This window comes from Capra hircus, chromosome 8 (assembly GCF_001704415.2).
Source record: "Capra hircus breed San Clemente chromosome 8, ASM170441v1, whole genome shotgun sequence".
NCBI lineage: Eukaryota > Metazoa > Chordata > Mammalia > Artiodactyla > Bovidae > Capra > Capra hircus.
The window spans coordinates 84,140,469-84,154,233 of record NC_030815.1 but is presented as its reverse complement, the minus strand read 5'-3'; the positions used below and the strand labels follow the sequence as shown (position 1 = coordinate 84,154,233).

General features: G+C 45.4%; 1 protein-coding gene across 3 annotated transcripts in view; it reads right to left on the bottom strand.

Annotated features, from left to right (window-relative positions):
• Positions 1-13,765, bottom strand: part of FGD3 (FYVE, RhoGEF and PH domain containing 3) — a 41,568-nt gene that overhangs the window by 21,462 nt on the left and 6,341 nt on the right. For 2 of the 3 annotated variants that reach the window (XM_018052496.1, XM_013966193.2), the window contains exons 2-6: positions 12,111-12,296; positions 10,768-11,281; positions 3,871-3,960; positions 3,057-3,193; positions 691-847 (exon numbers count right to left, since the gene is read on the bottom strand). In XM_018052496.1, the coding sequence (XP_017907985.1) occupies positions 691-847; positions 3,057-3,193; positions 3,871-3,960; positions 10,768-11,232 (849 nt within the window). In that variant the 5' untranslated portion in view covers positions 11,233-11,281; positions 12,111-12,296. Of the gene's footprint in view, positions 1-690; positions 848-3,056; positions 3,194-3,870; positions 3,961-10,767; positions 11,282-11,838; positions 11,968-12,110; positions 12,297-13,765 lie in introns of all 3 variants that reach the window. The other variant, XM_013966192.2, reaches the window with a different exon arrangement.

Here is a 13,765-nt window from a genome sequence, read left to right as displayed (position 1 = left end):
CCCATGAACTCTCCAGGGTACAGTGAGGAATGTAGGTGCATGTATGCATGTGTGAACATGTGTGTACACATGTGCACATGTGTTACATATGTGCATATATGCATGTGGGTGCAGGTGGCTCATACTTAAAATATTTTTAAAAGAATTACTCTATTTAAAATTGGTGAATGTGCCCAATTAAAACCCTCAAATTTTGTATGGAAAACAAAATCATAAATAAAGTTAAAAAATAAAACATCAATGGAGAAAAATAATTTGCAACATATTTGACAGTTAACAACTGACATTCTTAACATGTAAAATCTGCACGAATTAGTAAGAAAAAGACCAACAGGGCAGTAGACAGCAGCAACCAGAGCTGTGAACAGTCTCTTTGCAGAAAAAGAGAAAGAAAATATTGATGCAACATTTTTCTAAGTGTTTGCACCAGCCACTGAGGGATGCTCTGGAGGGAGACTGGCATTTGGATCCTGGTCCTACTGAATAATAGTTTGTGATGACACGATCACACAAATTTTTTGAGCCACAGTTTCTTCTTCCATGAAATGAAAATGATTTGTCTCTTGGAGTTATTTTAAAGATCAAAGCATTAATAGAGCATCTGGACACATCCCACAATTTTACTGATTTCCTTCATGTTGAAATACAAACCCATCATTATGCCCATGAAGCAGAGGTGGGGCCACCTACCTGGATGTTTTGGACAATGTCTTTAAATACCAGTGAGCGCTGGGTCCAGGTGCTCACCAGCTCCATAGCCCGATCAAAGTTCTTGACATATTCACCATACATCTTGAGGAACGGGGCCAGCTTCTGCAGGATGTCTCCAAGTCGGGGGTTCGCATCCCTTTACCAGGGAATGAAATCATTACACACATACTTCCGGTGAAGGGCCAGGGTGGGACAGGGACTTCACAGGAGCTATGGGACAATGGCCTGACTTCCAAGTCTGTGTGATGGTGGGCAAACTGGTCACCCTCTCCAAGCCTTACTTTCCTCTCCTATATCACATGGGATGGAAAATAGTGTGTTGCCTAGGGGATCATATGAAGTACTTCAACAGTGCAGTCACAGAGCCATTGCTCAAAACCAGGAGCTGTTAATAATAATGGAACCACTTGATGAGCCACAGTTATTGAAGAGAATCAAGAAAACCCCATTATACTTCTATATGAGCAATGATTAGGAACAATAGGATGATCTAATTCTGGCAATATCATGGGAAAGCAACACTGTGTAATAATGAATGGTTTGGACAGGGATTTAGAAATAAATTTAAAGGAACCAAAAATATATTAATATATTAGACTTTAGAACTGTGGGGGATTTATCCTAAAGAAATAATCCAAAAGAAGAAAAAAAGACACAGGCAAAAAGTCATCCTCTGCAGCATTACTAGGAATGGGCTTTCAAACGCAGAGGGGAAGCCCCTGGACTCTTGCACCATTATTACACAAGGAGTGTCTGTGTACTGACAGTCTATTCAGGGCCTTGAGGGGGAAAGTCATTTCTAGCAGGTGTGCACTGCATTAGCCAGAAAGGCAATCCAGCCCTGAGATTTAACCTCATGGCCTTGTACACAGTATAACTTCCTCTGCAAGTGGAGCATGTCCTTCTAAATATTTACAAATTGACTTGGATGCTTGCTGAGCCTTGCAGATGCAGGGACACCCCCCAGTCAAGCCCCTGGCCCCTGGCCTCTGTGTTCTCTCTGGCCTGGCTCTAGCTTAGAGAATGGACTCTTGGGGACACTACAGGCCTTGTAGCTGAGCTGTCCCTCTGCTACAAATAAGTGGAAGCAGCAGAGGGACAGAGGGACAGCCCTCTGGGGACACTCACGTGAGAGAAAAACACCTCATTTTTAAAAGCAGAGGTGCAGTATATACTAGGAGGGAAAATAAACCCATAAGCATGGTCTATTCACTGGTGTTTGCAGATGTCAAACCACATTTAAATTCCACAAAGCCCTGGTTTGGTGGTTTTAGTTGTTAAGTCATGTTTGACTCTTGCGACCCCATGGACTGTAGCCCACCAGGCTTCTCTGTCCATGGGATTCTCCAGGCAAGAATACTGGAGTGGGTTGCCATTTCCTTCTCCAGGGGCTCTTTCTGACCTATCAGTCAAATCCACATGTCATGCACTGCAGTCTCCTGAATTGCAGGCAGATTTTTCACTGACTGAGCCACCAGGGAAGCCCAGAGAATTCTACTTACAGTAGCACCTGCTCAAGGTGCTCAGTCACATCTGACTCTTTTGCGACCCTGTGGACTCTAGCCTGCCAGGCTCCCCTGTTCATGGAATTCTCGAGGCAAGAATACTGGCGTGGGTAGCCAATCCCTTCTCCAGGGGATCTTTCTGACCCAGGGATTGAACCCAGGCCTCCTGCATTGCAGGCAAATTCTTTACAGCTGAGCAATCAGGGAAGTCCTGAAGGGAATGGCAACCCACTCCAGTATTCTTGCCTGGGGAATTCCATGGACAGAGAAGCCTGGTGGGCTATAGTCCACGGGTTTGCAAACAGCTGGACACAACTGAGCAACTAACAAAGCCCTGAGCAGGTATTAAAGTCTCTTTCATAGCTCAGTCAGTAAAAAATCTGCCTGCAATGCAGGAGACCTGGGTTCTATTCCTGGGTTGGGAAGATCCCCTGGAGAAGGAAATGGCAATCCACTCCAGTACTCTTGCCTGGAAAATCCCATGGACAGAGGAGCCTGGTGGGCTACAGTCCATAGGGTCGTAAGAGTCGGACATGACTTAGCGACTAAACCACCACCACCAATTTGCAGATGAAGAAGCTAAGACACTGAGAGGCCATGGGGTCAGGGTTGGCCCAGGACCCTGCAAAGGAGAGCCTAGGACCCTAGGAGTCATGTTTCCCAGGTAGCTCCTGGTTTGGGGGCATGCAAACCCCAGATTTAAAGGCTGTTTGGCAGGGAATGTACAACAAAACACTGCAACAGGATCACCATGAACTTCAGTCTCCAAAGGCATAGGAACCAAACTCCCGGGGAAATGTCGGCCCCTCCACTTTCCCAGGCACCCAGAGTTGCACTTACCACTCATTCGTGATCCGCGCCTGCAGCTCAGGCAGGAGGAACTGCCCGTGGAAGCGATAGATGGAGGAGATATTAGAAAAGATGCCTGTGGTGACTTCCGAAGGGATCCCTGCTTCCGTCAGCCGGGTGTAGAAAACCTGGGCATGGAGAAGCCCTTGCAGCGGTCACTAAATGTGGGTCACTGCAAACGGCTACAATCATGCTTCTGCTACAGACATGGGAGCTCAGGGGAGGCTGCCATTGCCTTATGTTTTCTTAATGAAACTTCTGCTTCATCAAACTGCCTTAAAGAACCTTATGGTCTTATAGCAAGCTTACTGATGGCCAAGAATTGGGAGTGAGGCAGGGACAGTCCCCTCTAGAGTGAGACAGACCATCTTTCTTCCATCTGCCTTTCATGGGAAATGGATGGTCCTGATTTCCTGTCTCTGCTTTGTGAGCCACAAACAGAAGCAGTACCTGTCAAAACCTGGTTTCTATGGGAGTTTTACTTCCTGTGTTCATAAACCCCATGTTGCCAGGTGAAGAGGGAGGGTGCCACCCACTGTCATAGGGCCTCTACATGCTCAGATAATTTAACTGCCATGAAGAAAATCCCCCAAGGTGACCAGACAAGACCTTTGCCCCAGAGCCACAAGCTGTGAAAGCAAAAACTAAAAATTTCTGGAGGAGATTTAAATATATCCAAGTTTCAGTATTCATGTCAGTCATATTCCAACTGCAAGGCCAATGCTAAGATAGAAAGTTTGCCTCTGAAACTGCCCATTGAAACTCTGGAAGTAGACAAAGGCAGGCTCCAAGCCGGGAGGGTTACCTGGTCTAGCAGGTGCAGCCGCTTCACATAGGTCTCCTCCGTGTGCAGGAGCTCCTGGGCAATGTGGAGCAACTTCTGAGGCTCAGAGCACTGTGAAGAAAAGAGCTATAACTCACCTAGGGACGGTGAGTTTGGGGGAGGCAGCATCTGACACTGCATGCCAGGGATGACCACAGGCCCCCAGAGATCAGAGGAAGCTGCTGGAACTGGGATGTGAGGCTCAGTGCTCACAGATGGAATTTCCAGGGAGGTTTCTGGGGGAGACAGAATAGTTTTTACCAATCCCCTCAAATCTTCTGCAGCCAAGAGAAAACTTTATCCTCCCAGGGCTTTGACTGCAGAGCAGCTACAATAGCCACATCAAAATATACTGTGGAATGACATCACCAAGGTGGCAAATTAGAAAGCTACCAGCCCTCCCAACAGAGACATGAAAAGATGCTCATCATCATTAATTGTTACAGAAAAGCAAATCAAAACTATAATGAGGGTATCACCTCACACTGGTCAGAGTGGTCATCAGTCATTGACAAGTCAACAAATAAGAATATTAGAGAGGGTGTGGAGAAAAGGGAACTCTCCTACACTATTGGTGAGGATATAAATTGGTGTAGCCAATATGGAGATTCCTCAAAAAAGTAAAACTAGAGTTGCCATATGATCTTATAATCCCACTCCTGGGCATATGTCCAGAGAAAACTATAATTTAAAAAGGTACATGTACCCCAGTGTTTATTGCAGCACTGTTTATGATAGCCAAGACACAGAAACAACCTAAATGTTCATTAGCAGATAAATGGATAAAGAAGAGGTGGTGCATATATACAAGGGAATATTGCTCAGCCAGTAAAAAGAGTGACATAATGCCATTTGCAGCAACATGGACTAGATATTATCATAGTAAGTGAAGTAAGTCGGACAGAGAGAGACCATGTGATATCACTTATATGCTTAGTTGCTCAGTTGTGTCCGACTCTTTGCAGCCTTATGGACTGTAGCCCACCAGGCTCCCTGTCCATGAGGATTCTCCAAGCAAGAATACTGGAGTGGGTTGCCATGCCCTCCTCCAGGGATATCGCTTATATGTGGAATATGAAATATGACACAAATGAACTCATCTATGAAACAAAAACAGGCTCACGGATATAGTGAACAGACTTGTGATTGCCAAGGAGAAGGGTGAGGTGTAGGAGGGATGAATTGGCAATCTGGGATTAGCAAATGCAAACTACTATATATAGTATATAAAATGGATAAACAAGGTCTTAGTGTATAGCATAGGGAACTATATCCAATTCCTGTGATAAACCATAGTGGAAAACATATTAAAAAGAATGTATAACTGAATCACTTTACTATACAGTAAAACTTAACATAACATTGGAAATCAACTATGCTTCAAGAAAATAAATTTACAAAAAAGAAAGCTCCAGGCCCTCCTTCTACATAGACATGGAGTTAACAATATACAAACAAGAATACCTCTGTGAAATCTCAAGACAGCTGAGAAACTATGGCTTCCAAGCCATTTTAAAACTAAGAAGAGAGTCTATCAAGCAGTGAATGACAACTGGTGTTTGGAACACCCTTTTACATTCCTTCTCCAAGCAAAGTAGCGTGGCACAACCAGGAGGAACTCCCCCTCCCCATGATACTCCTCCCTCAGGATGAAAACAAAGGAATGAACTGTACATCCGGGGTTCTGTCTCATCTGGAAGTTGCCTGAGGGATGGTTTCTGTCTTGCCAGACTTGGAATGCTATCATGACCAGTGCCAGAGTTTGAAAGACACTGAAAACTGAGGCAAGAAGCATGTTAGAGCTGATGATCTGCAGAGAGATGCCAGAGGAGCAAGAGAGCAGACAAAGTTTACTAAGTTTTAGAACTTCTAGCCTGACTGGCTAAGATTTTTCCCTGCACAAAGCCAGCATGTGAAGACTGGAGAGGTGGTTGTTTTTCAGATGCCAAATTCCAGCAAAATATTACAAATAAATAGGGAAACGTGGTGTGATTAAAGGAACAAAATAAAATTCCAGAAACAAACCCTAAAGAAGCATAGATCTATGAGCTGCCTATTAAAAAAAATATTAAATACCTGTCATATAGATGCTCAATGAGCTAAAAAAAAAAAGGGGGGGGAACACAAATAGACAACTTAGTGAAATCAGGAAAGTGATGCATTAACTAAATGAAAATATAATTAAAGATATGCTGCTGCTAAGTCGCTTCAGTTGTGTCCGACTCTGTGCGACCCCACAGACGGAAGCCCACCAGGCTCCCCCATCCCTGGGATTCTCTAGGCAAGAATACTGGAGTGGGTTGCCATTTCCTTCTCCAATGCATGAAAGTGAAAAGTGGAAGTGAAGTCGCTCAGTCATGTCCGACCCTCAGCGACCCCATGGACTGCAGCCTACCAGGCTCCTTCGTCCATGGGATTTTCCAGGCAAGAGTACTGGAGTGGGGTGCCGTTGCCTTCTCCGAATTAAAGATATAGAAACTATAAAAAAGAGCCAAACAGAAATTCTAGAGCTGAAAATTTCAATAACTAGACTAAAAAATTCAATCTAGGTCATTTCAAAGTCAGAGAAACAAAAAGAAAAACAATGAAGAAAAGCAAAGAGAGCCTAAGAGGTTCATGGAATACTATCAAATTGACCATATATGCATTATGGGAGTCCCAGGAGAAGAGAGTGAAAGGAGCAGAGCGTTTACTTGATAAATTATTGGCTGAAAATGTCTCCCAAATGAAATGGACATGCAAATTCAAGAATCTCATGGAACTTCAACTAGGATGAATCCAAAGAACCACACTGGGACCTATTATTTAAAAAGGTGGGAAGGGGGGCAGTGGGATACTATATTTGAAGGGCTGAAGAAGAAAAGAAAGACAAAACAGCTGTCAACCAAGAATACCTTATTCAACAAAGTGATTCTTCAAAAATGAAGAATAAAGACTTTCCCAAATAAGCAAAAGATAAAGAGTTCATTATCACTAGACTTGCTATACAAGAAATGCTGAAGGAAGTCCTTTAAGTTGTGAAAAGATGGTAGATAGCAACATGAAGTTTACAAGAATATAAAGTTCTTCAATAAAAACAAATGCATAAACAAATATAGTAACCTATACTACCATAATTTTTGCTACAAAATAACACAAAAAGGACAAAAACATTTAAAAACTATAAATCTATGTGAAAGGGCATACTGTTCATATAACCATGTAATTTGTGATATTACGTAGATCATCTGGTAGGGACAGCTGTAAAGCAGAGTTTTTGTTTACCATTGAAGTAAGTTTTTACCAGCTTAAAATACAATGCTATAACTTTAAATATTTTATGTAATTGCAATAGAAAAAATATTTAGAATATACACAGGGGTCAATGAGAAGGGAATCAAGGCATATTATTACAAAAAAAATCAGTTAAACTTAAAAGAGGAAAGCAGTAAGAGATGGACAAAAAAGTCACAAAACATAAAGAAAACAATGACAAAAGCAATAGTGAGTTCTTCCACATCAGTAACTTGTTTAAATGTAAATGATTTAAACTCCCCAATCAAAAGATATGGATTGGTTGAACAGATTAAAAAAAAAAAAAAAACAGCATTCAGTTATATGCTACCCACAAGAAAGTCAGGCTTCCAAGGTGGCTCAATGGTGAAAAATCAACCTGCCAAAACAGCAGATGCAGGAGATGAGAGTTTGATCCCTGGGTTGGGACGATCTGGAGGAGGAAATGGCAACCCACTCCAATATTCTTGCCTGGGAAATTCCATGGACAGAGGAACCTGGCAGGCTACAGTCCATGGGGTCACAGACAGTCAAACATAACTGAGTGACTGAGCACAGAGAAGAAACTCACTTCAGACTCAAGGATATACATGGGCTGTAAGTGAAAGACGTAAAAAGATACTTCCTGGAAACAGTCAACAGATAGATTGAGTGGCCTACTTACATCAGACAAAATGGACTTTAAATAAAAAACCTTACACAATACAAAGACGTTATGTAATGATAAAAGGATCAATTCACCAAGAAGATATAAAAATTATAAATATGCATCAAACCTCACGGTGGTGGTTTACTTGCTAAGTCGTGTCCGACTCTTGCAACCCCATGGACTGTAGCCTATCAGGCTCCTCTGTCCATTGGATTCTCCAGGCAAGAATACTGGAGTGGATTGCCATTTCCTTCTCCAGGGGATCTTCCCAAACCAGGAATCAAACCTGGGTCTCCTGAATTGTAGGCAGGTTCTTTACCTCATAACACCTAAATATATGAAGCAAACTTCGACAGATTAGAAGAAAGAAGCTGATTACAACAAAATAACTGTAGGAGACTTCAGTACTCTACATTCAATACTGGACAGGACATGCAAAACATCAATAAAGAAGCAAGGGATTTGAACAACAGTGTCTGAATGAACCTAACAGACATATATAGAGCACTCTATCTAATAATGGCAGAACATACATTCTTCTCAAGTGCACATGGAAACCCTCAAGATCAGACCATGTGTTAGGCCACAAAACAAATATTAACAAATTGAAGATTGAAATCATATGAAATATCTTTTCCAATCACATCAGAATGAAACTAGAAATCAACAGCACAGGAAAACCTGGAAAATCCACAGATTTCTGGAAATTAGATAGTACACTCTTAACAACAGTCCATGGGGTTGCTGAGGGTCGGACACGACTGAGCGACTTCACTTTCACTTTTCACTTTCATACATTGGAGAAGGAAATGGCAACCCACTCCAATGTTCTTGCCTGGAGAATCCCAGGGACGGGGGAGCCTCGTGGGCCGCTGTCTATGGGGTCGCACAGAGTCGGACACGACTGAAGTGACTTAGTAGTAGTAGTAGTAGTAGTAAACAACAGTCGAAGAAGTCACAAAGGAAATTAGAAAATAGCTTGAGACAGATGAAAGTGAAAACACAACATATGAAAACTTACGGAACGTGGTAAAAGCCGTGCTAAGAGGGGCATTTATAGCTGTAAATGCATACATGTATAAGGAGGAAAGATCTCAAATCAACAACCTAACTTTGTACCTCAAGATTAGAAAAATAACACACTAAACCCAAAGTACTCAGGAGGAAGGAACTAACAGATTAGAGCAGAGATAAAACAGAGTAGAAATACATTTTAAAAAAAAAAAAAACAAAAAAACTAAGAGTTGTTTTTTGAAAAGATGAACAAAATTGACAAACCACAAAAAATGAGAGAGAAATCCAATAAATAAAATGAAAGAGGAAACATTACAACCGATACCACAGAATACGAGGAATCATAGAGATGGACAATGAAACAGTTGAATAAATTAGAAGACATAGATAAATTCCTAGAAACACAACCTACCAAGATTGAATCATAAAGAAACAGAAAACATGCACGGACCAATAACAAATAAGGAGGTTAAATAAAAAATAAAGAAACTTCCCAACAAAGAAAAGCCCAGGAACAGATGGTTTCACTGGGAAATAACACCAATTGTTCTCAAATTTTTCCAAAAAATTCAAAGAATGAGGAACACGGACTAACTCATTCTACGAGACCAATATTATCTCAATACCAAAGCTTTGGGGCCTTGCTGACCCTAGAGATACGGTCCCTCCCAGGGTACACTGATTCCTAGAGATATAAAGGATTCACCAGCAAGACAAAAAGTGTCTTTCAAGTGCAAACCAACCCATCCAGAGCCCACAGCCAACCATCTTCTTTCCTGAATCACACAGGACCAGGTGTGAGGTATCCAGGGATAGCCCCTGTACGCGGAGTGCACTGAAATTATTCAGACTGGCCAATCTTAAGCCTGCTTACTCTGTCTCACCCATCCATCTCTTCAGAAATCACAATAAAGACTCTACTGCAACTTCAATAGTACTTGTGCATCAATTATACTTCAATTTTAAAAACAATCATTAAGTGATTAAAAAAAGATTCTTGCTCACAATTTCCACCCCCTCTGTCTCCTGACCCACCCTGGTGAGTTTCTCTCTGGTTCTCCTTGGTATGATGCGCCCCCTCTTTTCATGTGCTATGAGTAATAAACTGTCTTTACAAAGGAGTCATCTCCTGATTTGTTGGCTTCGTCATTCCTGAATAATAATAAAACCTATTTTAAAATATGCCCCCAGCCCACTCGCTGAGACTACAACAGCATAGGCCTGTGGCTGCCATTTGCCCACAAACCTGCCTCTTGATGCAGCCATGTTTGTCAATACCATCTCCAACCAAAGGCCACCTGTGCTTCTCTTGAGACCTAGTCACTTGCAGCTTACCTATGCTGTTCTCCATGCACTTGCGGTCCCTCTAAGCCAGGGCTATCAGCTTTACTCCCATGTCCCCATGAGTCCCAGTGCAGAGCCCAGAGCCCCAAATGCTAAAGGGACACAGATGAGCTTTCCCTAACACTGAGCCACAGTGCATGAGCATACCTGCTTCCCTGGCCCATCTGCATGGGGCTCTACTCCCATGCCTGGGCTCCCTTCCTGCCTCTGTACACCCCATGCGCAACAGTAGTGTTTTCCCATTCATAAAACAACATGATAACCACGCTGCCTTCTTCATGAGGCTTCTACAAGGCAGGCAGCAAGCACTGGTGAACAGAGCTGGTGGCAGCACTGTTTCCATTAAGACTGGGCCACTGTGTGGCCATGGAACTGAGGCTCAGGAGTGAGATCATTGCCTGATGTGTCAGGGAGACCCCTGCTTGTGTGGTCCTGCCCTCGGGCCTGCCCACCAACCCATTGCAGGGGCTTCTTTGAGAGTGGTGTTTGAGTATGCACCCTGCTACTGGCACCAGGCTAAGTGATGGCCCTGTAGACCTCCAATACCCTCAGAGGAGGGCCCTGCAGCCCCTGACACCTGGTGCAGGAAGGTGACCTACCTTGGCTGGATCCGTGTCAACCTTAGAAGGGTTGTTCTCGGGGTCTGGCTCCTCACTGCTGCCCTCGCCTGCATCGCTATCAGCCTCCTCCTGTGGAGACTTGCCGCCCAGGGCTGTCCCCAGGTGTGGCCCTTTGATGATGGTACCTGGGCCCGCCTCACCGCTGTCCTCACAGAAGTGCTCGCCGACCACGCTGCAGGATGGGCTGTCTATCCCGCTGTCCCGGTTAGGGATCTTAGAGCTGCTGGCCTCACCCACTGAGCTCATGTCCCCAGCAGAGGCCTGGCTGCCAGGGCTCCCAGAGGCAGGCTCCCTGTAGTGAGTTCCAGGCCCGACAGGGAGCGCTGGGAGCTTCCCTGGGTCTGTGCTTGGTTGCTCCAGGGAGGAGTTATTAGGCCCAGCATCTGGCTCCTCCATGGTGGCATTGGGGGCTGGGGGTGTTGAGGAGCCCCCTCCTGGCTCCATCCTCAAAGCTGAGTTCTCTGATTTCTGTGAGGGGCTGGCTGGGGGCTTCCTGTCAGGGAGAAATGAGTGAAGTCAGTGCCAGCTGGCCTGTGGACCAGCCCCCAGGTAGGGCCCTCTGGAGAAAGTCAACATGGGGCTGTACTTGAGCACCCCTCTCAGCCTCAGCTGGTTTTCGGGCAATGGCAAATACAAAGCATTTTATTTAAAAGTTAATTTCTTCATAAGGAAAGAAGGAAGAGAGAGAGGGGTGGAGGGAGGGAGAGAGGGAGAAAGAAAGAAAGAGAAAAAGAGAGAAAGGAAGGAAGAAAGGAAAGAAAAAAGAGGGTGAAAGAAAAAGACAGGAGAGGGAGGAATGAATCCTGTAGCATGAAGCTACCTGCTCCTCAATGAATTAGAAATAAATGCATAAAATAATAGCAATAACCATCTTGAGCACAGTGGAGCTGGTCTGCACCCTGCTCTGGCATCCACGACACTCTATCCTGCAAGGTAGCTCCGAGGTGAGGCAGGATCCCCATCAAGACCCTCCCTCAATATCACTGTAGATATTCTGTCTGACAGGTGACCTGACACTTTCCAGAGACCCAGGGGCTGAGGAGCCTGGACCTTGGTCCCGAATTCCTCCTGCTGCTGCGTTTACACACTGGGGCTGTTCCATGCTCTCACATGGTGCCTCTTCTGGAAAACCTTGTGGAGGAAACGTCCCTTCAAGTGTCAGTCAGTCAAGTGTCAGACCTGCACAGAGAGGGTCAAAGGTGAAACTAGACTGCAGGAGACCGACATGCCCCCAAATCTTCTACTTGAAGCCACAGTGGGGCTGCAGAGGAGGCAGGGGCCAGGAACAGCAGCCACTGATTCCTGAGCAGCAGGTGGGTTACCTGAGGCTGGCAGACTCCAGAGGGCACTGAGGTGAAGGGCGGGTGCCAGGCTCCCTGCCGGCTGCTTTCTGGGTCCTTTGGGTTGGCCAGCCGAGGCCTTGCACGAGGCAGGGGGTCGGGGGTGAGGGATTTGCTGAAAATCTTTTTCTTGCCCAGCAGTTTTGAAGTGGAGCAGTTCAGGAGGTTCTAAAAAAAAATGGTGAAAAGAGAATGTCAACCACCTCCTCCACTGGCACTTAGAGCAACCTGGGTGACAGACCTAGTTCTCCAGGGAGAAGATGGAAGGGCGGCTTCAGGCCACCGCTCAGTGCAGGGGACCCCTGAGCAGGTCGTAGAGGCCTATGGGTAGATGGAGCGCGGCTGATTCCCTGGCCCCTAGCCCAGGGGAGCATGTATGACAACGGCTGTGGCATGTAGCAGCTCCTAGGGCTGGCTTAAAACTGGGGCCAGAATTGAGCTTGTCCCCAGTCATGCCATGACTCAGGGAGAAAGGGTCCCTTCGAGTGTGCAGTGCCCATCAGGACTGAGGGGACCCAGCAGGCCCTCCAGACACATGCACCCCCTTTGCTCACAGTCACAATCAGCTCTGCAGTCAGTGGCTTCTTCACACATTCCCTTCCTCTCTCACTAAACAAAATAAAGAACCATCAGTGGAGGCACAGGTCCCCCTCCCCTCAAGACACACAATCAAAAAGGTGTCCTGAAGCCTGACCCTTGGCCGCCCATGCAACAGAAGGGCCTCCTGGCAGAGTGTGCTCGGAAGAGAAGTGTGACCCACCTCTGCACGCACATGGCCTTGAGGTGAGGCCCTGGGAGCCAAGCAGAGATCCAGCCCCTGTGAGTCTCCTGCCCTCTTGTCTCCCAGTGTAATCAGATTTCTTGAGTCAAGTGACGCCAAAATCAGTGCAGGGTGCACATTTAGTATTGCTACTGCCACATTCTTCAAGAACTTAATGGGGAGGAATATCAATATTTCTAAAGAGAAAATGCATGCTTTGCCGCATTCTTCTCATAGCACAGGAGATAATCTCCAGTTTCCAGAAATCAGGCATGACACAGCAGTAAAAATATGCCAGATGGAATTCAGGCCACACACTCAGCTTTGGCATGTCTACTGCAGCCATCCGGTGCCAGGTTGAGCCTGCTGCAGTCACACCTCAGGGCCTCCTGCTTCTGGTCAAGACTGAATTAGCTGGAGCTACTCTCTCACCTGAAACAACTAATCATGGATAAAGCATACAAAACAGCAGTTTGAGAGACACCTTACACCAGGCAGCAAAGCGCAGTGCTTCTGAAGGTGGAAACATGTGCATTGAGCCCTCTGTCACCCTAACTTCCTGCCTGGAGAAGGGGATCCCAAGTCGACCCCTGAGTGAGGAGACGGAGCTGGGCATCCAGAAACACCAAAGCAGCTGGACGTCACAGGGTAGAGGGCTAGAGAGAGAGCTGCACAGAGGGAGCACAGAGAACCGAGGGCCCTCGGGATAGCTCAGTGCATGTGCAAGGAAACTACAAGACTTGAGAAAGAACTACCTGAGAGGATCAAAGGGAACATCAACTCAGGCTCACACAAGGCAGGGAATAAGCCTGTTCCCACCAGCCAGATTGAAAACCCGAATATCCACAGGGACTTAGATAACTTGGAAGGGTCTTGC